Source organism: Choloepus didactylus, chromosome 9 (assembly GCF_015220235.1).
Source record: "Choloepus didactylus isolate mChoDid1 chromosome 9, mChoDid1.pri, whole genome shotgun sequence".
Taxonomy (NCBI): domain Eukaryota; kingdom Metazoa; phylum Chordata; class Mammalia; order Pilosa; family Megalonychidae; genus Choloepus; species Choloepus didactylus.
Window position 1 is genome coordinate 119930189 of NC_051315.1, and position 22510 is coordinate 119952698.

The 22510-nt window shown below is 40.7% G+C and overlaps 1 protein-coding gene across 5 annotated transcripts in view; it reads right to left on the reverse strand.

Moving 5' to 3' along the window:
* Positions 1 to 22510, reverse strand: part of COL4A4 (collagen type IV alpha 4 chain) — a 141912-nt gene that overhangs the window by 22955 nt on the left and 96447 nt on the right. For all 5 annotated transcript variants that reach the window (XM_037848455.1, XM_037848454.1, XM_037848453.1 and 2 more), the window contains 9 exons: positions 21532 to 21639; positions 20510 to 20691; positions 19583 to 19646; positions 13784 to 13858; positions 9992 to 10099; positions 9271 to 9378; positions 2171 to 2242; positions 893 to 1021; positions 688 to 801 (listed from right to left, as the gene is read on the reverse strand). In XM_037848455.1, coding sequence (XP_037704383.1) covers positions 688 to 801; positions 893 to 1021; positions 2171 to 2242; positions 9271 to 9378; positions 9992 to 10099; positions 13784 to 13858; positions 19583 to 19646; positions 20510 to 20691; positions 21532 to 21639 — 960 coding nt within the window. The remainder of the gene's footprint in view (positions 1 to 687; positions 802 to 892; positions 1022 to 2170; positions 2243 to 9270; positions 9379 to 9991; positions 10100 to 13783; positions 13859 to 19582; positions 19647 to 20509; positions 20692 to 21531; positions 21640 to 22510) is intronic.

Sequence of the window (22510 nt, forward strand, 5' to 3'; positions counted from 1 at the left end):
GAATAATATAATTTGGCCCAACCTCACTAAAATTCTAAAGATTCAAAGACAGTGGGCTTGGGTCTCTGTAGGAAAGTTCTACGAGCAGGGACGAATGAGATCATCTGCATTTAGCCCAACCCTTCCTCCAACTCCCAAACAGGCTCCGGTCTAATCCTACTTTATTAGCTCAGGAGTGATTCCAAACTACACCCTTGCCAGAGTTGGTCTCTGTGAAGCGATGAGAGGAACGAAATGTTCTATGAACAGCCCATTAAGAGACTTTTCTGTTTCACCATGTGCGACAGGCCTGGGACTGTCACCCGGGGCCAGCAGCAGGACACGTGGCAGGTGCTAGAGAACAACAAGGAGGGTGAGGGTCCCTCCTGCTAGCCCCATCTGAGTCCTCCCAGTCAGCATCCAGCTGGAGCTGGGAAATCCGTGCTCTGAATCAGAGCATAAACCCAGAGAGGTGGTCTGCAATAATTCAAATAGAAGAGCAAGGGGTCCAGAGTTCTTGTCCTGGATATGGTCCTAAGAGCCCACCACCCCCACCCGCACCCCCTACTGGGCCTTACTTCCCCATCTGCCAAGCTGATGGGCTACTAAGGTGCTTCTACTCTACCATTCTCTGACCCTGCATCTCTGCAGAGCTGGCAGCTCCTGATAAAGGGAGCATCGCCGTCCTTTGCCATGATCTTCTCATACCTCTTGGGCCATCAGGGCCAGGTGGGCCTGGATCTCCAGGTGGACCCGGGTCAGGAGTGTCACCCTCAGGAGCTCTCCCTGTGGCACCTGCAGGACCAGCTGGCCCTGGTCTCCCTGAAGAGGGACATGTTCAGACATGAGGCTCATCCCAGGCAAAGGTTTGAGTTTCATTATTGAGAGAAGGGCTGGGCGTGTTGCTTCTTACCTGGGTGGCCTTGGGGACCTCTTTCTCCAAAAAGGCCTGGACGAGAAATTCCCGGGCTCCCGGGGTCTCCTGCCTCCCCTTTCAGCCCAGGCATTCCCACTGGACCTGGGGGGCCTATTTCATGCAAACCTTAATGGGGAAAATGGCATAATTATGGCATCTTCTCCTTGTTTGTCCATGTTAAGCTGCCTGGAAAATAACTGCTTCCCAAAAGGAATGTGACAGGGGAGTGGCTGGTTCTGCCAGGGCCAACCACTGGCTGCAATGGGGAGCCAAATGGCAACATGCTATTTCATGGGTCACCATTTGCTCCCTAATGACTCATCCCATCGGTCCACCATGGTTTTGATTTCTTTTGACTGTTTCCCAAATTTATAAAAAAACAAAAACAATAGTTGGGACAACACAAACCTTCCAGCCATTACAATAGATAGAATAAGAACAAATGAGATACAACAATAAGAATTATGAATAAACTGCTTGGAAGTTTGAGGAGGAAACTGGCATATAATTAGGACTTTTATGGAACCTCCCATGGAGAAGGGAGGACAGCACTGGTTTCTTGAAGAAAACAAGCATTTTATTGTATTATTAGGAAGAGCCATTAAATGAATCCTATATGGCCTAAATTATTTTTTGAGTTTCCAAGCTGTTATTTATATTTTGTCTCTTTTCAACAATAGAATCAAACTTTCCAGCACAATTCAACCCTTTTCCCACAGTCACTCAAATCTACCTGTCTGGCTCCATCTACGTTGTCTGAGTATGAGCAATTTTCCTGAGAAAGTAATGCAGCAAATGTGCATTGTATCAAAGAACAAGCTAAAATGCAGTTATTGATGATTAACTATTTGCGATATCAAAACAAGGGGAGTTTGTTCAGATACTACTAATGAGACCCACGTGGTACTGGGCTATGCTTCACTTAAAACAAAACAATACCAAAAAGCCCCACCGCTATTATCTGTTATTCATAGCACCTTGAAATCTGCCTCCCTTTAAGCAATATTCATTGAGCATTTTTAATAAAGAGATAGTCCCAGGGCAGTACGACAGTACACACACATACCATTCCTTCTTCAGTGGGGTTTTCTCAAATGTCCTACTTCATAAGTAATCTTCCACATGAAATCAGTCCCAATACTGGGTCTGTAACCTAAGCCGGTTTTTCACTTTAGCTCCCAAAATCTCAAGAAGAGAGGAAATTTCAGGGGCAGGTGCTACTTGATCTCACGGTCCTCTGATGGAAGGCGTCTCTCATGGACCATGTTCTCTTACCTGAAGCACCTTTGGCTCCTTTCTGACCCTTTAAGCCATGCAAGCCATTCAGGCCAGGTGACCCGGAGGGACCTGAAACACATCACAGGCTGTGACCAACAGGAAAGAGCAGCTGCTGACGTCCACCCAGCTGCACAGCTCGCAGCCACCACCCAGCCGAGGGTGCGTGGATGGAGAAGACGGACGGATTCCACAGGGCGGGGGGACCATCCATCTCATAGCCTGGGCCACATTGTCAGGCCGGGTCCACGCCAGTGGTCACTTAGCACATTCATTAGATGGACGTTCTTTGCCAAGGCAGCTTATCACATGTTTCTTTGGTTGTAAAAGTACTTCTGTTGGCTCATGACTATATCTAACTCTCTCTTACAGGACAGAGTTTAGAATTGCTGAACCTTGGTGTAGACAGTAAAATCATCCTAGATGAGGAAAGATATTAGAAGAGAGTGAACCCAGCCTTCCTAGCTCCCAGGATCAGGGTTTCTCCACTCCATCAGATACTGCAGGTTTTAATTTCTTCAGGATCTAGGCATGTAAATGTAGTAAGACAAAAAGGATGAGTGGGGTCTGTGGCCTACTGGACAATATAAACCCTAACCTGCCCCCCCCCACCTGTTTTAAGGTACTGTGCTACTCCCAAAAAACAGGCCTGCAGGTCACGTGTGGCTGTAGCTATTCCTTTGCAAACACCTCTTACATTCTGATAGCTCTTTAGAGAAACTAAATTTATTTCATGATGATCACTGTAATGTCTGGTCTCTTTAATTAGACACTATTCCACTGACATCTGCCTGTATCTTCTTTCAGAATCTTCTGTCAGATTAATATATTTGTCTCAGGGGAACATCTGCCAACCTGGCTTCACGTAGTTATCACTGAACACCGTCAGAGGGAAATTGTTCTTAGGGTTCCCATGAATATACTTGGACTGGAGTTTAATTTTTCCAAGTGAATATGTACCCAATCACGCTCCTTGCAAATAAGAGTTTCCAAATTGCCCAGCATAATGTTTGGAGTGGGAAGAAGGAAAGGGATGGGGAGAAGGGATAGCAGGGAGGAAGGGAGGGCATTAGTATTTATAGAGCACCTGCTATGCCCTGAGCCCTTGGCCAGGCACCTTCTCCTGGCCAAGCTGGCCAACCTTCCTATTTTGTTGGTGGATCTTTCCTCCAGGAACTGTTAATGCTCATCCAAGCCTGAGAGCCTCTCAGTTCACAATCAGCCACTGACTATTCAGAATAACATGCTTCAAATTTGTGATAATGACACTCCTGTCTTACATGACTGAACACACAGAAAGCGCCCCTCACCTCCTTCCCTCATGCCCATTTATAGCTCCCTCCATGCACTTAGGTTATACAAGGATCATGTCTTTTGGTCTCCCTCATTTGAGGGTGAATTAACTGAGTACAAGACCAACTCCTAGCCCAGCACTTAGCATATTTCCTGTCAAATAATTGGCGTGCAATAAATATTAGTCGAACGAGCATGTGAACGAATGAATGGGAAATATGAAGCAAGGAGGGAGAAGGAGTGAACAGCTTGAGAGAAGAGCTATAACAAGGAGTGGACTAAAATTTATTTTTGCATGTCACATCTTTTTTTGATAGCATTATAGGATGAATAAGATTTTGGAATATTAGAGAAATCCATTCCCACGTAAGTAATTCAAGTTCTAAGTATTATCTATTCATTAAATCAAATCCTCCATGGACTTCTTATTAGATGATTGAACAGTTAGTTGCTTCCATTGTATTTATTCTTTGTACTTGAGACAGACAATTGTTATACCCTTTTTAAAATCTAAAATTCTGATTGGTTCAATGAGCCATATGATCTTACATCTAAAAAAATGGGAATACACCCTGTATGCCAGTTTGAATGTATTATGTCCCCCAAACACCATTATCTTTGATGTCATCTTGTGTGGGCAGACCTATCAGTGTTAATTAGATTGTAATTCTTTGAGTGTTTCCATGGAGATGCACCCCACCCAACCGTGGGTGATGACTCTGATTGGATAATTTCCATGGAGGTGTTGGCCTGCCCATTCAGGGTGGGTCTGAATTAAATTACTGGAGCACTATATAAGATCAGACAGAAGGAGCGAACTGCTGCAGCCAAGAGGGACACTTTGAAGAAAGCACAGGAGCTGCAGATGAGAGACAGTTTGAAGACAGCCGTTGAAAGCAAACTCTTGCTCCGGAGAAGGTGAGAGAGGACAAATATCCCAAGTGCAACTAAGAGTGACATTTTTGAGAAACTGCAGCCTAGAGAGGAATGTCCTGGGAGAAAGCCATTTTGAAACCAGAACTTTGGAGCAGACACCAGCCACGTTCCTTCCCAGCTAACAGAGGTTTTCCAGACACCATTGGCTATTCTCTAGTGAAGGTATCCGATTGCTGATGTGTTACCTTGGACACTATATGGCCTTAAGACTGTAACTGTGCAACCAAATAAACCCCCTTTTATAAAAGCCAATCCATCTCTGGTGTTTTGCATTCTGGCAGCATTAGCAAACTAGAACACCCTGTTTTCCCTAAAGCTCTTATTTCCTAACCACTTTCAGCAGATCTGGCTTAGTTTATATTTTCCAATCCTCTTTCCTATTTATGAGCCAATATTTCAAGTTTACACCAAAAGAACACACAGACCTTCTTCATCTGCCAAATCTGGATATTTACTGCAAATCTATCTGCAATGATAATAAATTTTTGAAACGAGTATGCTATTTCAATGTGTTTTGATCTCCAGCTTTAGCCACCAAGACTGATGGCTTGTTGGACTTGGCTTTGGGTGGAATGTCTTAGCTTCTGCCAGCTCGCCATTGTCACATCCACATGCCCAGCTCTGGGATTGTCACAGAACTGGTCAACGCTTATCTGACCTAATGCTAGCTTTCTAAATTGAATGCAGCTACATCTGATAGGGTTTTTTGAGTAATTTCCCTCTCTTATCAATTGCATCTCTAACTTTGAGAGTTGTTCATGCATAAAATGTATACAGTGCAGGTAAGAAGCAATTAGGCTAACGAAGCACATTCCTTGTTAATGAGTTTTTGTTCACCTCTCTGGTCATCCTCCTGCTTAACAGCCATAACTTAAGGCGGCCCTGTGTTGAACAGCAGGCCAGACCAGGGCACCCTCCCTCTTCCCGGTGAATCTATCTCCATTCCAGCCATAACCGAGGCTTCCGTCTGCATTAGCCAGCTGACTGTTTCTCAGTGGATACCCACTCTGAGGCTTTCTTTTGTTGCAAAGCCTGAGCACGCTACTCTATCCCAGGAACCTTTATACACGTTCATAATTTAAATAGTGTGAGCTACGCATCCCTGTTTGCCCAGGACTTTCCCACTCTTAACATCGAAAATCTCAAATCCTGAGAACCCCTCAGTCCCAGACAAACCGGGACAGCTGGTCACCCTCACTTTAAAGCTGATGGGAAAGAGACCTATATGAATACAGGTAAGAGTTGAACAAAGGTGAAACTTTTATCGAAAAGGATTCTGAAACAAGCTTTGTTTCTTTTTTTTTTTAAATTCAGCAAGTGCCTGAGTCCTTACAAAAGGAAGGCACCAAGAGCTAAGCCATGGTTTCCAAACATACAGAGCTTTCATCTCCAAGTGTACGAAATGACAGGCGATGAGGAGTCCCCAGGGGGCAAGACAGAAAGGATATCTGACTTGACAGAACAAATGAGCAATTACATCAAGTACAGTAAGTGCTATGGGGGCAGGGTGGGAGGGGGAAAATCGAGCTGTAAAAATGGGGCAGAATATTTCTATGGTTTTCACAGCTCTAAGGTGCACAGTATTTCTTTTCTAATAAAAGGCATTTCAAGATGCCTTTTCCTTATGAAACATTTTACTTGCCACCAGCCCAAATGACTCGATCTACATTCTTTACAGTTGTAAACAGATAATTGTTTTTTACAGTTACTACAGGTAATTTTCTGGAAGTTTCCATTTTCCCTATCTTGTTTGAATACCCAACCAGATATTGGGCATTTGCCTTTTTAGAGGGCACATGTGATTGAAAAATCCATGAATCAAGTCATTTTTAGCATATGTTTAAGTTAAAAGTTTATATCTGACTGAACATAAGCAGGACTCAAAATCCATATGGTCTGTGCTAGCAGAGCAAACAGCTTTGAGTTCAGCAGCTGGTTTATGCAAACAAGATAATCAGTCCCCTTGACTCAAATAGAACATACTTCAAATATTTGATTTCTCAGTTCAAAGTGTTTCTGCTGGAGTGTGGTTCTTTTTTATATCATCATGATAAATGGCAACAACAAATTTATATTGTAAATAGTCTGTTATGAATGCATTTCACTGTTTGTTTTGTTTTGTTTTGTTTTCAAGGCTGGTCATCAGTGGTCTGTTTGCAGCATAACAGCGTGGCTGTGTGGTTTGGAGGCACCATGGCAGGATCTACACTCTAGTAGCTGGACACTGCATCACCTGTGCACTGGTACGATATGTGTGTTTATGTATTTGTTCCTTACCTTCTCTTCCTACCAAATTCACTATTTCATGGCACAGAATTATGATGTATTTGGAGATTACTTTTGGAGAAATTTTGTTACTGGATCAAATTCAATAGCTAATAGCTTTTTAATAATGAGTCAGAACGAAGTCATGTGATGAATGCAAACTGATTCAAGGAAGAATCGGCAATAGGAACATGGGCCTGGGTTATTTTAGTCAAGTTGGGTGAGTATTATTTTGGTACCAGGACACCTGAAAATCCTTGCTTTTTGACCAAGCTGGGAGAGTAGGAAGAAGTGGAAATGCAGTAGGAGTGATTTACAATAGGAAATTTTTTCATCTGCTTCTTTTCTAACTTCTCCTTCCAGACACTGAAAAAAGTGTCTGAGAAGTTCCCACCAGAGCCGTAAGCATCGCCAGAGACAGAAATGGCCACAATCACCAGGGAAAGTGATGAAATGACAAAATTACTATTTTTCTTGAAACCCCAAGTTTATCATATATCATTGGACTTCCCATCATAAACATGTCCATGAAGAAGGAGAAGAATAATACAAAGATATTTTATCTTGTGATAGGAAAAGAGCAAGTTATTTAACTGTATAGGAATACACAAGTGTACCAGCTCTTCAAAATGAATGGCTTCCTTCTCTGCAAATGTGTACCAGGTAATACATTCCACATTACAACTTGCTGAAGATTTGAGTTATTTGAAAGCTACCTGATGAGTGAAGAGGGAAAGCAAGGGAAAATATTATTAGGATTTTCAAAGCAAATAAAACATTTAAGCCCAGAAGAGGTTTCTCACTCTTCAGAGAGAAGGTCCTTTTCATTTTACCAAAATTAAATATATGTGTGGGTCAAAGAGCAGAGGGCAGGTAGGAGGAAAGGGGAGGGAAAAGGAGACAGAGGGAGCTCAGTTACAGAAAGCTACCAAGTCAGGCTTGAAGCCTTCAACTGTTGGTTGACACAAACACCTTCAACCTCATAGCTACTAACTCAATTGTTCATTCTTCCATTTATCTGTTCACTCCTTTATTAATTTATTCATCCAACCAACCAGTATACTTACTGGGTATCTAGTGGGTGCCAAGGATATAAAAATGGTCTTTGGTGTTTATTTTTAGAAATCATATTCTAGTCGGTGAAAAGGATCTCTAAACAAACGTGATACAACATAAGTGTTATACTAGAAGTTTGTATAAAGTGCCCCTGAAATAACACTTTTTCTAAAACATGGAAAGGCCTGAAAGAAAATGGTCTAAAATACCATGGGTGAATGGTAAAGCATGAAGATTTGAAAATAAAAGGTATATATTATATATTAAATTATATTGTAAATTGTCTTAGACTGTGATAACCAGACTTACATTATAACTAGTCTAATAGTACCTTAAAGGCCAAAAAATTCAACCAAGGAAGAAAGCTTTCTTTATCTTTATCTAAATACTAGTTATTCTTTCTCGTCCTACCTTATCCTTTTCTCCTCCTTCCACTTATTACAATTGGTAAATAAAAATTTATTTACATATATATCTCTAATTTAATCTGTCTGTCCTACTAAACTGCAAATTCCATGAAGGCAGAAGCTGTATCTACTTTCTTTAAAATTGTGTACCCAGGATTTAATGCAGAATCGAGGACATAATTGGAGCTCAACTATCTGTGGACACAATAAATGAATAGGCTTGACCATCATGAAAATACTGGGAAAAAAATGCCTTTGGGGATGAGCTGCCAACACCACCCTTCTGGGCACCTGTGCTGGTTTGAATCTATTATGTCCCCCACAAAAGCCGTGTTCTTTAATGCAGTCTTGTGGGAGCAGACTAACTACTCTTTTGATTAGGATGGAACTTTTTGATTGTTTTCATGGAGACGTGACTCACCCAATTGTGGGTGAGAACTTTGATTAAATTATTTCCTTGGAGGTTTGGACCCTGCCCATTCAGGGTGGGTCTTGATTAGTTCACTGGAGTCCTTAAGAGAACTCAAGAGCCGACACAGATGCAGACACTTGGAGGTGCAGACAGAAGGACATTTGGAGATGCTAAGCTAAGAGAAGCTAGAGGACCCTCAGATGCTTAGAAAGAAATGCCCTTTGAGAACAAATCAGAATGCACAGGAGCAGAGAGAGAAAAGCTAAGAAAGACAGAAGGCCAGAGACATTTTGGAGAAAGTCATTATGAAACACAACCCAGGAGGCAAAGGACCAGCAGATGCCAGCCATGAGCCTTCCCAGCTGACAGAGGTGTTCTGGATGCCATTGGCCGTTCTTTAGTGAAAGTATCCTCTTGTGATGCCTTAGTTTGGACACTTTTATGGCCTTAGAACTGTAAATTTGTAACCTAATAAATCCTCTTTATAAAAGCCAATCCATTTCTGGTATTTTGCATTATGGCAGCATTAGCAAACCAAAAGAGTACCCCACAGTAGAAGGCAGGCTGGATGAGCAGTGCCTGAGGTCCCGGGTATGAAAGAATTGGAGGGAGCTAAAGGCATCTGTGGGAAGGAAGGCTGTGACCAGGAACCAAGTCACTTGTGGGTGCAGTGAATTGCCCCATCGGGCTGCATGTTTCTGGTGGGTCCGGCTTCATTCCTTTTGACTTACCTTTCACTCCCGGAGGACCTGGCAGCCCTGGATCCCCCATGAGGCCTCTCGGCCCAGGGTCTCCCATTTCTCCTGAATGTCCCCTCATTCCAGGCACCCCTTGGTCACCTGAGAACGACAGGGGTGTTTTACAGGTACCCCGATGATATATGAGTTACATTAATTGAGAAAGTCATCCATGCTCTTGATATATGGGTAACTGGGACCATCTTGTATTAATTACTTTCTCTTTCAAGATCTCTTAGCTCTAGGGAGAAAAACACAATTAAACTCAAGAGGAAAAATATTTCTGAGTCCTTAAAGTTGCCAATTATGGTTTTAAACTTTCCCTTTATTCTGAATTGGCAGGAAGAGCATCCATTAAGATGTTCTGCTGTATATGTGATAGTTGCGTTAGTTAGGTTCAAAGAAGAGAGAAGCCAGTAGGCTTGATGGCATATGAAGTGGGGAGAGCCAGGAGGGAGCTTCTATGTCTCAGACACTCACCAAGCTAGCCACTATACAGGTGTTTTCTTAGTTACTGTCAGGCCAATGGAGTTAAGTCAGACTAGCTTCATTTTACAGGTAAGAAAAAGGTAAGTATAAGTGACCAGGATAAAATCATAGGTCTAGATATGGTAAAGCAGATCTGGACCCAGTCTGTCCAAGTGAAGGCTGGCTTTTTTCTAACACACCACAAGGTTCACGGGTGCCTGGGGAAGTTTCTAGACTTTCAAGGTACCTGGGCATCCCGGTGGTCCAGGAGAGCCAGGCCGTGCTGGCCTTCCAGGCCGTCCTCTGGGCCCTTGAACACCAGGTAAGCCCCGCTCTCCAGGGGCTCCAAAATGTCCTAAAGAAAGAAGAATCGACCAACTGAGTAGCTGTAGATTGCTCTTTGAGATGGTGAATTTACAACACTACTAACTTCAATCTTCACTATTTTCTTCCCTGACTTTTTATATTTAATTTTATTCTGTTGAAAAGGAATACAGCATTAAGGGGAAGACTGAAAACAAAACATCTATAATCCCACCATCTTAACACAATTTTCAATATGTACCCACATGTGCAAATAGAACCCACAATTTTATATTCTGATTTTTTAATTAGCATAGCATCGTAACTAATTTTCCAAGTTTGCCATTGTTTTCATTATCATTATCATTTTAACTGACTAGTTGATAGTTTATTGAGTCAATCTCAAGTAAATTAATTAATCTAATTTCTTTCTACTATTGGCAATTTATTTCTAACTCTTTGTTTTTATACATAATGTTCTTTATCCTTAGTCATTTTTTCTACTATTAAATTATTTCCAAAGGAAACACTCCTAAGACTAGAATTTCTAGGTAAAAAAGCATATTTTGGTTCTTTTTTTATGCATTGTTAAATGCTGAAACAAATAATTCAGGATGTACATCTGAAAAATAGGACCTTTTTTTATATTACCAAAATAACATTACCTCAGCCAAGAAAACTAATAACAATCACTTCGTATCACCTAATACCAGTCCATATTCAAATTCCCCTAACTGTCCCGTCAATGTCCTTCACAGCTGCTCTGTCCACACAGACCATTTCAAAACCACACATGACATCTGGTGGATGAGTAAATTTTTTAAAATAAAAAACAGTCTCTTTCTCATGACATTGAACTTGCTGAACAGAATAGGTCAGCTGTCCCCTAGCCTTCTAGAATAGAACATTTAGCATTTTGGTTCTTGATCCAGTCACCAATGGTTTAGAGTAAAGGCTGTACTGACTCACTCCAGAGTGTAACTAAACTCTTCCATAACCCACGGTCACAACTTCAAGAACAAGCTATATTCTCACTGGACTTTTGGGTGTGTTGGCTTGCTCTCTTGCTAATTTATTAATGATAAAATGACATTTTAGGTTTACTTTAAATTACAGTTCTTTGATTAAAGAGAGGATGACTATTTCCCAATGTGCTTATTTATGATTTATGATTTTAATGTAATTCATCTTTATAGGATAAACCTATAATTCAATGCTAAAAATGACTGGTTGACTCTGCAAATAAAATATATGGATTTGTATTTACAAACCCATGGCGGGGAGAGTATTCATTATTTATTATAACACACAAGAAATAAACCTATGTTAGTCATACCTGTTCCCTGTTCTACTTTTAACATGCACGCACTTTCACTGTGTGTTATTTTATTTCTCCTAAAACATTCTTGATGTAAAGGTAAGGCAGCACTATTCTCATCTCCAAAGGAAAACACCAAAGCAATAAAAGTCTTGCTTAACAAATCCACGGTTGTGTTAAGAACAGAATTTCCATGTCAATATACACCATAGTTTCTCTCTGAATTCAGGGCAGAGGTGGAACCGAACCCAGTTTTGCCTTGAGACAGGTTGTAGATGTGTGCTTTCATGTCAGCCATATGAAAATTCAAAGCTGATTTTATCAGTCAACAGAAATAGCATATTTAGATAAACTCTGGGTTGGTGAATAACATACGATGTTGTTTTTAAATTCTAGAATCTAATAAGGCATATTAGAAAGGAAAATTAAATGGCAATAACTGCAGGAGACTAGGCAAATTAGGACCAGGGCAAGTTTTCCAATAAAGTCCAGCTAACTATAAGATAACTCAGATTTATGATTTTTAATTTAAAATATTAATGTCATCAGAGGGGTCCCCATTTTTTACTATTTTCAGCTTATAAAATCTTACTATCTTCTGGGTTTACATAAAAATAAAAGTTAAGTATGGAAAAAAATCTCAACTTTTGCTGACTGATGATGATAATGATGACAAAGATCACAATTTACATTTGTGTAGCAATTTGCAGTTTGAAAATTGCTTTTGGGTTATCGCATTCTATCCTCAGAACCTTCCTCAGGACATGTGTGAGGCCAGTTTACAGGGGTGGAAGCTGAGCTCAGAGAAAAAGAAAAAAATCTTTTCGTGTAATGCACGATCACATGTGCAAGTAACGATGGAGGTTGACATCGAGCCACTGCTTTTTCCTCCTGAGATTTCTCACTCTGGTGCTTATTATGAACCCCTATAATGCTGACCTCAAAGCTACTTCTCCTCACCAAATGTACACCTAGGCTATACATTTCAGTGAAAATATTACAATATCTAAATACACTTGATTGTGTCAGAGGTAAAAGACCCATGTGAAAGACGACAGAACACGGCTAGGAAGGGAAGTGTTTGCACACTCCAATAGCTTGTTTTTCAGCTGGACTTTCATTTTAGGAATCCTATGGTATAAAAATAAGGAAATAAATTTTCCCATAATAGTTCTGCTCAGATATCCTTTCTGCTGTTACTTAAAATGACACGTCTGTTGCCAGAGAAGATTTTAAGGTAATGCAAAACCAATAATATGACACGTTTTAATTTACAAGGGATCCATCTAAATAGAAACCTGATTTCCAACCAGCCCACTACTAGCCAAATGACTCTGGGTATAACTTATTTAACTGACCATCTCTAGATGGACACTTGTTCTATCCATACAATGGGTATCCCTGGCCATACATCTTTGTACATTTGTCTGATTATTGACTTAAGATAAATTCCTAGGAGTGGAGTTACTGAGTCAAAGGGTATGCATCTTTTAAATATTGATGCATATTTCCAAAGTACTCTCCAAAAAGGGAGTACTAATTGAGACTCACCTCATTTTCTGAAAGGTTAACATATGTAAGTGCTACCAATATAGCAAGATATCAGAAGACCCCTTTCCCCTTTAGGAGAAAGCCAGATTTGTTGGCTTGAACTTGAACTTGAATTATTTTCCCTTTCCCTTTGAAATAAGGAGCTGCACAGGGCTCCGGCACCTCCTTCTGCCATGGGTCACCTAATGTAGCTCGTCGCGGCCTCAACTGGAGGGCTATAACTCACCGGTACGTCATGATCGGTTCTGAGGGGTTCCATGTTAACTGAGGGGTTCCAATGTTAATTGTTACTGATAAACAAAATATTATTGTTTTGGGTGACAGAGTTATCATTGTCAGTGAGGTTTTATGTTTGTTCATTATGTTTTTTGGTGAATTAGAGCAGGTTCGGTGATGTCTCAGCAGCACTCATGACTGGCTTTGAGGCATGCTCTCTGGGTTTTGGGAAAGAAAGGGCTGGAATCACAGTGGAATCACAGTCTGCAGCCACCGCCAGTGTGAGCCGTGACCACGAATGTCATGTTTTTAATTGCGGAGGTTGCAAAATAGTTCAAGTTTAATTGCTTGCAATATTCATTTTCGATTTTGTCAAAATCTGGGCATGCCCAGAGGAGTGTGTGGTTGTGTCAACGTCATCGGTCACGTGAGTCATAATGGAAAAAAGATCGAGAATCCCTGCGTGTGACCTGGGGTCCAGGATGCTCTCTGAGTATTAATAAATTATTGTCCTGATGTGCATCGGAAAGGGCAGAGGTGCAGAGAAGATACCGGTGCAATCATTGCTAATGAGGAGGATAAAGTAATTGCTCCATTTTTCAAATCTAATTTATTCTTTTTTGTTTTAATGATAAAAATGTGTAGCTGTACCTGGACATCCAAGGCTTCCTGGCTCACCCTTTGGACCAGGTGGGCCAAACTGATTTGCAGGGTCACCTTTGTTTCCTGCAAGTAATAAAATGCACATAACAATATTTAAGAAGATTTAATTCGGCCTCAAACGTGTGATTTAGTAACTTCCATGATTTTTGCCTTTACAGTCTGCCTTCAAATAATTCAGGAGAAATAAGTACTTTTAAGTACTTTTTTCTCAAATAAGAACAAATGGCAGTACAGATGCAAGATGTAATTTAAACACACACACAGTCAAATAAACACATTCACACACTCATTTTATAGTTCATAACAATTACCTAGATCTTGGTAAGTCTGGATTTTTAAGTCCATGAGAAACATTTCAAATTCAGGTTTTCAATTTAGGAAATTACTTGGCCTTGAGTGACTATCATATTATGTTTTAGAAACACGGAGAACTTAGCAGTTTCAGCAACTGCAATCACATTTCAAGCTATCTACAGGAAAACTCAACTCTGTTCTTTGAAGAAATAAAATCACAAAGGCATCTCTTTACAAGAGATGGCACACCCACAGACCTTTGTAGACGATGACTCTCACACAAGCAGGCTATTCAACACTACTGCATAATGCTCCTAAATACAAGAACTTACATTGTACTAGGGAGCCAATTTTAAATGAAGGACTCAAAATGGAAGTGGGAGGGAAGATCTATAAAATAGATGTGGTTACCAATGAATAAGAAAGATAAGTCAGGAATGTTTTATAGTATCACCAACACCCCTGCGGTCCCAACTACATCATGTGGCAGGATCTCTTTCACCTGACCCTACCCAAAATCATGGCTACTTGTTTGAGAAGTAGGAATCTGACTGAAGGGTGGCCCATTCGGGTTAACCAGTCTTTCCTTGAGAAGTTGGAATATAAAAAAGAGAGAGAATTGAAGGTCCTTGGCTATTGGGGCAGAAATCAAAATGATGTAGTGGTTAATTTCATGCACCAACTTGACTAGGTTATGATGTCCAGTTGTTTGGTCAAGCAAACATTGTCCTGATAGTTACTGTGAAGGTATTTCATAGATGGATCTGCAGCCATAGTAAGCTGATTGCATCTATGGCTGTTATGCTCTAACTCAGCATTCAGTCTCTTGTGCTGTTTCTCCCATAGCTGAGATTCACAGGTCTAGGAATCAAGGGGTAGAAATGAGAGAGGAAAAATTTTTGCTTCTGGCCCTCTGACCTTATGCTCTGCTGATCTAGAGGTCTTAGTTCCAAAGGGAGGAGGGCCTTCACCAGGACACAGCAATGTTTCTACTGAGCTGAAAGTTAAGACTGCCACTGGGCCACTTTGTGCTCCTCATGCCTCTGAAGCAAGAAGACAGAAGCTACATTACTGGTTGGAGTGACTAATCCTGATTACCAAGGGGAAATTGGATCGCTACTACACAGTGGATATAAAAAAAGTTTGCCTGGAATACAGGACATCTCTTAAGTACTACCACACCCTATAATTTAAGTCAATGGAAAACTGCAACAACCCAATCCAAGCAGGATCACCAGACCCTTGAGGAATGAAGGTTTGGGTCACCCCACCAGGCAGAGGACCATGACCAGCTGAGGTGCTTGCTAAGGATAAAGGGAATATAGAATAAGTAGTGTAGAAAGGTAGTTATAAATACGAGCTATGACCACATGGGCACTGCAGAAACAAGGACTATAACTGTTATGAGTATTTCTTTCTTATTTTGTTATGAATATGATTATATAAAATATCTTTGTTTTCTTCCCTCTTTTATCCCCTTATCATATAACATAAACTGTATTCACTTTATGTCATAGTATTTAAATTACAGGATATCAAGGATAAGAGTAAATATTACCTGAGGACTTGCATCCTCCTCTGGAGAAAGGGCTAGTGTGTTTTCAGTTGTACCCAAGGCAGCTATATCATGTTAGGCAGAAATAGGATTATATTATTGTATTTATTTTGAGAATAATATGGCTTAAGGAGATGTGTATGGGTGCCAAATTAACAAGGGGTGGACTGTGGTGGTGAATTTCATATGTCAACTTGGTTAGGTGATGGTGTCCAGTTATTTGGTCAAGCAAGCACTGGCCTGATTGTTACTGTAGGGGTAGATTTTCATCTATAGTCAGTTGATTGCATCTATGGCTGACTTTATCTAAAATGAACAAAGAGATTGCCCTCAGGAATGAGGGGAGTCTCCTCATCCACTCATCCAATCAGTTGGAGAATTGAGAATTTCAGAAGTTGGAAGAATTTCTGCCTCTACTTCAGCCAGCCAGCTTCTACTGGGAGATTCAAAAGATAGAGAAACAAGAAGCTGAAGGTTAACAGAATGCAGAAGAGAAGGGAGAGGTCAAGAGAAGCAGCCATATGCATTGCCATGTGACAGAGGAGCCCAGGACCAAGAATCACTGGCAGCCATTTCAAGAACACTGGTCTTCATGAAGAAAGCATCACCCTGATGACGCCTTGATTTGGACTTTTTCCTAGCCTCAAAACTGTGAGCTAATAAATTTCCATTGTTTAAGCTGACCCACTGCATGGTATTTCCTTGAATAGCCAAGGACATTAAAATAGTTGGTATCAAAGCAAACGAGATCATTATAGATTTAGGATGTTAAATTTAAGCCCCATTGTGCTGGTTTGAATCTATGGTGTTCCCCATGGAAGCCATGTTCTTTAATGCACTCTTGTGGGGGCAGACTTATTAGTCTTTTGATTAGGGTGGAACATTTTGGTTGAGTGTTTCCATGGAGATGTGACTCATCCAACTGTGAGTGAGACTTTTGATTGAATTATTTCCATGGAGATGTGAAACCGCCCAATCAGGGTGGGTCTTAATTAGATCACTGGAGTCCTTTAAGAGAGCTCACAGAGAGAGAAGCTGAGAGAGACATTTTAGAGAGAAGCTAAGATATGTAATCCAGAGTTTGCCCCTGGGAGAAGCTAAGAGCTGACACAGACCCAGATGCTTGGAGACACTGGGAGATGCAGACAAAAGGACGGTTGGAGATGCTAAGCTAAGAGATGAAGCCCAGAGTTTGCCCCGGAGAAGCTAAGAGAGGACTCTCAGATGCTAAGAGAGAAACACTCCAGGAGAACCAAGCAGAGAGCTGATAGAGGCTAAGAGAGACAGAAGCCCAGAGACATTTTGGAGAAAGCCATTTTGAAATGCAACCTAGGAGCAAAGGACCAGCAGATGCCAGCCACGTGTCTCCCCAGCTGACAGAGGTGTTCCAGATGCTATTGGCCTTCCTTTGGTGAAGTTATCCTCTTATTGATGCCTTGGTTTAGACACTTTTATGGCCTTGGAACTGTACCCTCATAGCCTAATAAATCTGCTTTGTAAAAGCCAGTCCATTTCCAGTATTTTGCATAACGGCAGCTCTAGCAAACTGGAACACCCATGTTAACTACAAAGAAAATATTGGAGAATATTCAAGCTCATAGAGACAGAAATTAGAGTACAGACTACCAAGGTCTGGGGGCATGGGGAATTGGGAGTTAATGCATAATGGGTGTAGGGTTTCTGTTTGGGGAGAAGGGAAAGTTTTAGAAATGGAAAGTGTGAGGATACCGTAATATTGTGAATGTGATTACTCCTATTGAGTGGTATGCCTGGAGTATTACCATGGGAAACTTAATGTTGTACATATCTTCTCACAATTTTAAAAAAAAGAGTAATTAAGGAGACAATGACAATTAAATGCAATTCATGATTCTTGATGGGATATAGCAAAGGATGAGAAAAGGCTCAGAGGACATTAATTGGGACATATGAAAAAACTGGAATATAGACTGTAAACATAATATCAATGTTGAATTTTTTGAAGTTGATAACTGCACTTAAGGTGATGACATAGTTATTAGGCATATCCTAGTTATTAGGATATTAAGATGAATGTCCTAGTTATTAGGAAATGTACATTGTAGTATTAAGTGTTCAAGAAGCACGATATAAACCTATACCCAAGGGTCAGGAAATGGATAAATATATAAAGAGAAAGAAAGATACAACCAATGTGGCCAAATATTAAAATTGGTGGAACTGGGTATTTAGGGGTGTTGGAGTTCTCTATATGGGGTTTGTATTATTTTTGTAACTATCCTGTAGGTTTGAAAGTATTTAAAAATAAAATCTTCCAAAAAAGAAAAATTCAAATATGAAACCTTCTCTATTTGCACCCACTTCTCAAGAAGAGATCTTGATTATTCTTCCTGAATAAGTAAGCATGCACAGTACATTTGTTTCTTACAGCAATTATCATATTATTTATAGAATATCTTCCAAAGTGTAAAACGTGTATCACTAGTTGTAAGGAAAAGGATTTTAGGTGGTTCATTAGTGTTTTATATTTGAAAGTAATTTTTTAATATTTCTGAAAAAAATATAACTGCAAATCAAATCTGAATTCACAGATACTGATGAGGACAATGCTAAGGTTAAAAGGTGATTCGTTTTAAAGAAGATTTAAAGAAAAACTATTAACCCAATGGTATACAAAGATAGGAGAAATATTAAAGTTTTTATGCAAAGATTGCAATTTAAGAAATTATGACCTTTATTTGTTTATTCATTTGTTTGTCTCTCTGGATAAAGGGTTAACAAAATGTCTTTTTCTCTAAAGACAATTTTGACTTTCAGCTAACTTTCTAGCTCTGTTTCACTGGAAACCTGACAAAGACAGAATGTCAGTTGTGTTACAAGGTGTAAAGGTATGAAGCTGTGTGTACCCCAGAAAAGATTGTGTTCTTTCAATCCATTCCTGTGGGTGTAGACCTATTGTAGGTGGGACTGGGTCCTTTTGAATAGTTTATTTCAATTGAGGTCAGTGACCCACCTCAGTCAAGGTGGGTCTTAATCCTCTTACTGGAGTCCTTCGTAAGAGGATAAAAGACAGAAAAACTCCCCAGAGAAGCAAAGAGAAACAGGAGCTAAAAGAGAGAAGACACAGATGCTCAGAGAGGAAGCCACTGAAGCCAGAAGCCAAAATCAGTGTAACCCAGGAGAGAAGGACCAGCAGACACCACCATGTGCCTTGCTATCTGACAGAGAAGCCCAAGCTTGCTATAGCCAGTCTTCAGGAAGAAGGTATCATCCTACTGATGCCTTAATTTGGACATTTTCACAGCCTTAGAACTGTACATGTAAGCTAATAAATCCCCATTGTTAAAAAAAAAAGTCCATTTCTGGTGTATTCCATTTCACCAGCTTTAGCAAACTAAAACACAAGGCAACACTGATTTTGGCGGGGGGCCAACTAAGGCCTGTTGGGCCAAATCCAGATGGTTTTGTAAATAAAGTTTTATTGGAACAGAGTCACGCCCATTTTTTATATATTGTTTATGGCTACTTTTCAACTACAACAGCATGGTTGAGTAGTTGTGATGTTACAGAAACCTGGAAATCTTTACAATCTGGTCCTTTACAGAAGAGTTTGCTGACACCTGGCTTATGGTAAAAAATGTCTGGATTGTAAATTACATCTGGCCTGGGAATTCTATACGTGAACTACAGACTGCTGCAAGGACTTCCACTGCAGTGGAGGACCTGCTGTGCTCTGTTGTCAAACTGTTTCCATCTGACACGCTTGAATCTGAATGATGAACATGGGTGACTTGGGTCTTGAGTGTTTGACTGACTAGTAGAGTCTAAGAAGAACCCCTTGGCACTGTAGTTTGTTTAATATACTTTGCTTTTCATGCAAAAGATGCTTATTCACAAGGGTACAATTAACCCCCAAGATTACGAGCCTGTTGGACGGCTGCTATATTTCCAAACAGTACCTTTAGGCCCTCTTTCTCCGTCAATTCCTGAATGTCCCCGATGGCCTGGAGGACCCGGCTCACCCTGATAATTTAATGAAACGGAAGTAAGATCTTACTGGGTTTAAAATACAACCGGCACATGCATGACATGGTGCAGTTATAATCTTTGGTAACAATTTGGTTGTTATAATCTGCAGTGGTTAAGAAAATTGGAAACGAAATGCCAGTATACTACTATATATGTTCAATTTTTAAAAACAGAGAAACAGATGTCAATACCAACAGGCAGCTTCCGATTCTCCACACTTGATTGCAAAATAGTAACTGCATCACGTTACTTGAATGTTAAGTTTTGAACGAACAAATCAATACTAAAAAATTGTCATTAGAAGACATATTATACCACAAATTTTTGAAATCCATTTTATTCCCAAATATGTGTATCAAATTATATTACAAATTTTCCAGAATCAAAATTTAAGTTACTACATTTTTTGAATCTCTTGGTTTTTCAAGGGGTATTTTACTCAGTATTGTGAAAAACAAATGTATTTAGAACAAAATCTGTGATATCTGCAATTGTATGGGAAGGCTTAGAAACTAGCATTGGGGTCACATTCTAGAATGACTTTTCATTCTGGTAACCTTAGCCTTGAGGCCAGTCGCTGCGGAGTTGTTGGGCTGGTGTGTGAAGTGTGTGAAAGCAAGTGAGGTGTGTGAAAGCTTGGTCATCTGTATTAGGGCAGTGAGACCCGAGCGCTAGTTAGAAATTTCAGTTACATCATGACCTTCCAGAAGCCTCCATCCTTCCCTGGTCCTACCACTCATGTTCTAAAAGCCAGTAAAAGGGCAACGACAGATACTGGCAAATTACAACTTGTTAGGGGCATCCTAAGAGCAGAGAGGTTTTGACATTTTTTCCCTCCCAAAGCAGCAGCCACTTACGTGGTCACCTGGAAATCCCGGAAAACCAGTGATCCCTCTTAGCCCAGGTGAACCTGGAGGGCCTGGAGGTCCAGGGGGCCCCTGCTGCCCGTTTCTACCAGGCTCCCCTCGGTGAGATCCAGGAGTTCCGTATCTTCCGGGCTCTCCTCTTCTCCCTTGCATCCCCGGATCTCCTTTATCACCTGATGAGGTTGGGAGTGTTACAAACCTCTTTGCTGAAGTCCCAGGCTGGGCAATAGACAGGCTGCGGGAACTGGTCCTATTCGTAGGAGGTGAAGCCACAGGTATTCGGAGTCCTAACTCCTGTTCCGAGCAGCATCATTACCTGGCTGTAAGTGAGGCTGGCTGCCGAGGAGGTTGACAGACTTGGGACTGTCCGAGGTAGAGGCCAGCATGCGGGACACTGGATTCCACACACTGGTTTTACAAATGAGGAAGCACTTACGGAAGTTAAACAAGGCAAGAACCCAGGTCTCATGCAGACAATAAGTCTGAACTTCCAGAAGAGGACACCAATGTGGTTGTCAACATCCTTGCTTGCCCAGCAACAACAGCATCGGGATGCGTGCTAGAAATGCAGAGTCTCAGGCCTGCCCCAGCCCTACTGAACCAGAATCTACATTTTAACAAGAACCCCAGGTGATTCACACCACACTGAAGTCTGAGCAGCACTGGCTGAAATGACTTGGGCAATCCTTGCGCTACTAACACTTATTTTAATACCAAATACCAAAAACTGGGGTGGAGAATACTTTAAATCAGGAACCAGTATTTATGTATTTGTCAGTTTTATTCTTAGTCCATAATATCCAAATCTACAAATGCATATGAATTTAACCTAAGTTCTAGCATGGAAAAGTGGAAATGTGCCAGCAGGCTCATTAGTGTGTATTTATATTTTAAAAATGACCTTCCTAATCTCAGAGTTATTAGGAAAGTGCCTAAGATGCATGATTCTTTGAATTATCTGTAAAAATGTCAGCTTATTTGACACAGTTTAAGGGGGAAAAAAAAACGTTCACCTCTTTCTCCTGGGAACCCATCATCTCCAGGAAGTCCAGGCTCCCCGGGTTTCCCCTTTTTGAGTCTTATGGCCATTTCTCCTTCATCTCCTGGAGGTCCTCTTGCTCCTTTAGATTTTAAACATCCCAAAGGAAAACAAACAGAAGCGACGCACATGTGAGTCTTCTGTTTCAATATTTTGCTTCCACTTTACGAGTCCCCATTTAATTCCCTGATCTGTATTTATGTTTATGCACTGCACATTGTCAGCATCTCTGATTGATTTCCTAAAGGGAGGGCCTGGCGGGTGTGGTGAGCGCCCAGTGAATGTTGGTGAAATGCAGCCAAATTGGTATCAGTCTTAAGTGAGTTAAGACAGGCTTGAAAAGTTCCAGATCTAAAAACGTCTAGCCTGTCAAATTTGAATTGTCCATCTCTCTTTTCCAATTCTATATCTTCTCCTGCCTCATCACCTTCTGTTGTTTTCCTTACACTAAAAGAACAGACACTTAACTAACTCAGCTTAGCACTCTACATAGAGACTTCCGAAAAGGAAGGGAGGGTGTAGAATACGTTTCTGCCTGGCTTTTTGTAGGCACTCTCCAGTCATAGCAGTCTGATGTGGAGTAGGCACATACCCGCTTGGCAAAAGGCGACTATTAACAATTTGGGAATTTTGTAAGTCAGTTTAAACATTTGTAGCTTGAAATCAGCCACAGTGGAAATATTTACACCATGGAAATCAGTATAGGCTCCCAGTCAGGGCCTTTTGTTGCTGCTTTTGGAAAGCCAGTTTCCCAACATATCACTGGCATTAACTCACTTTCAATTTTTTTTTTTTTTTAGTGGGATAGCGGTACAGGAGCATAATAGCACAGCAAAACCTTACTTATCTGAATTATAAAGAGTGATTCTTTGATTGCTTGATTCTGCACAAATCATTTACTGGCTAGTAAACAAAAATAATAGTAGAATCTATCAACCATGAAAAAAAAAGTA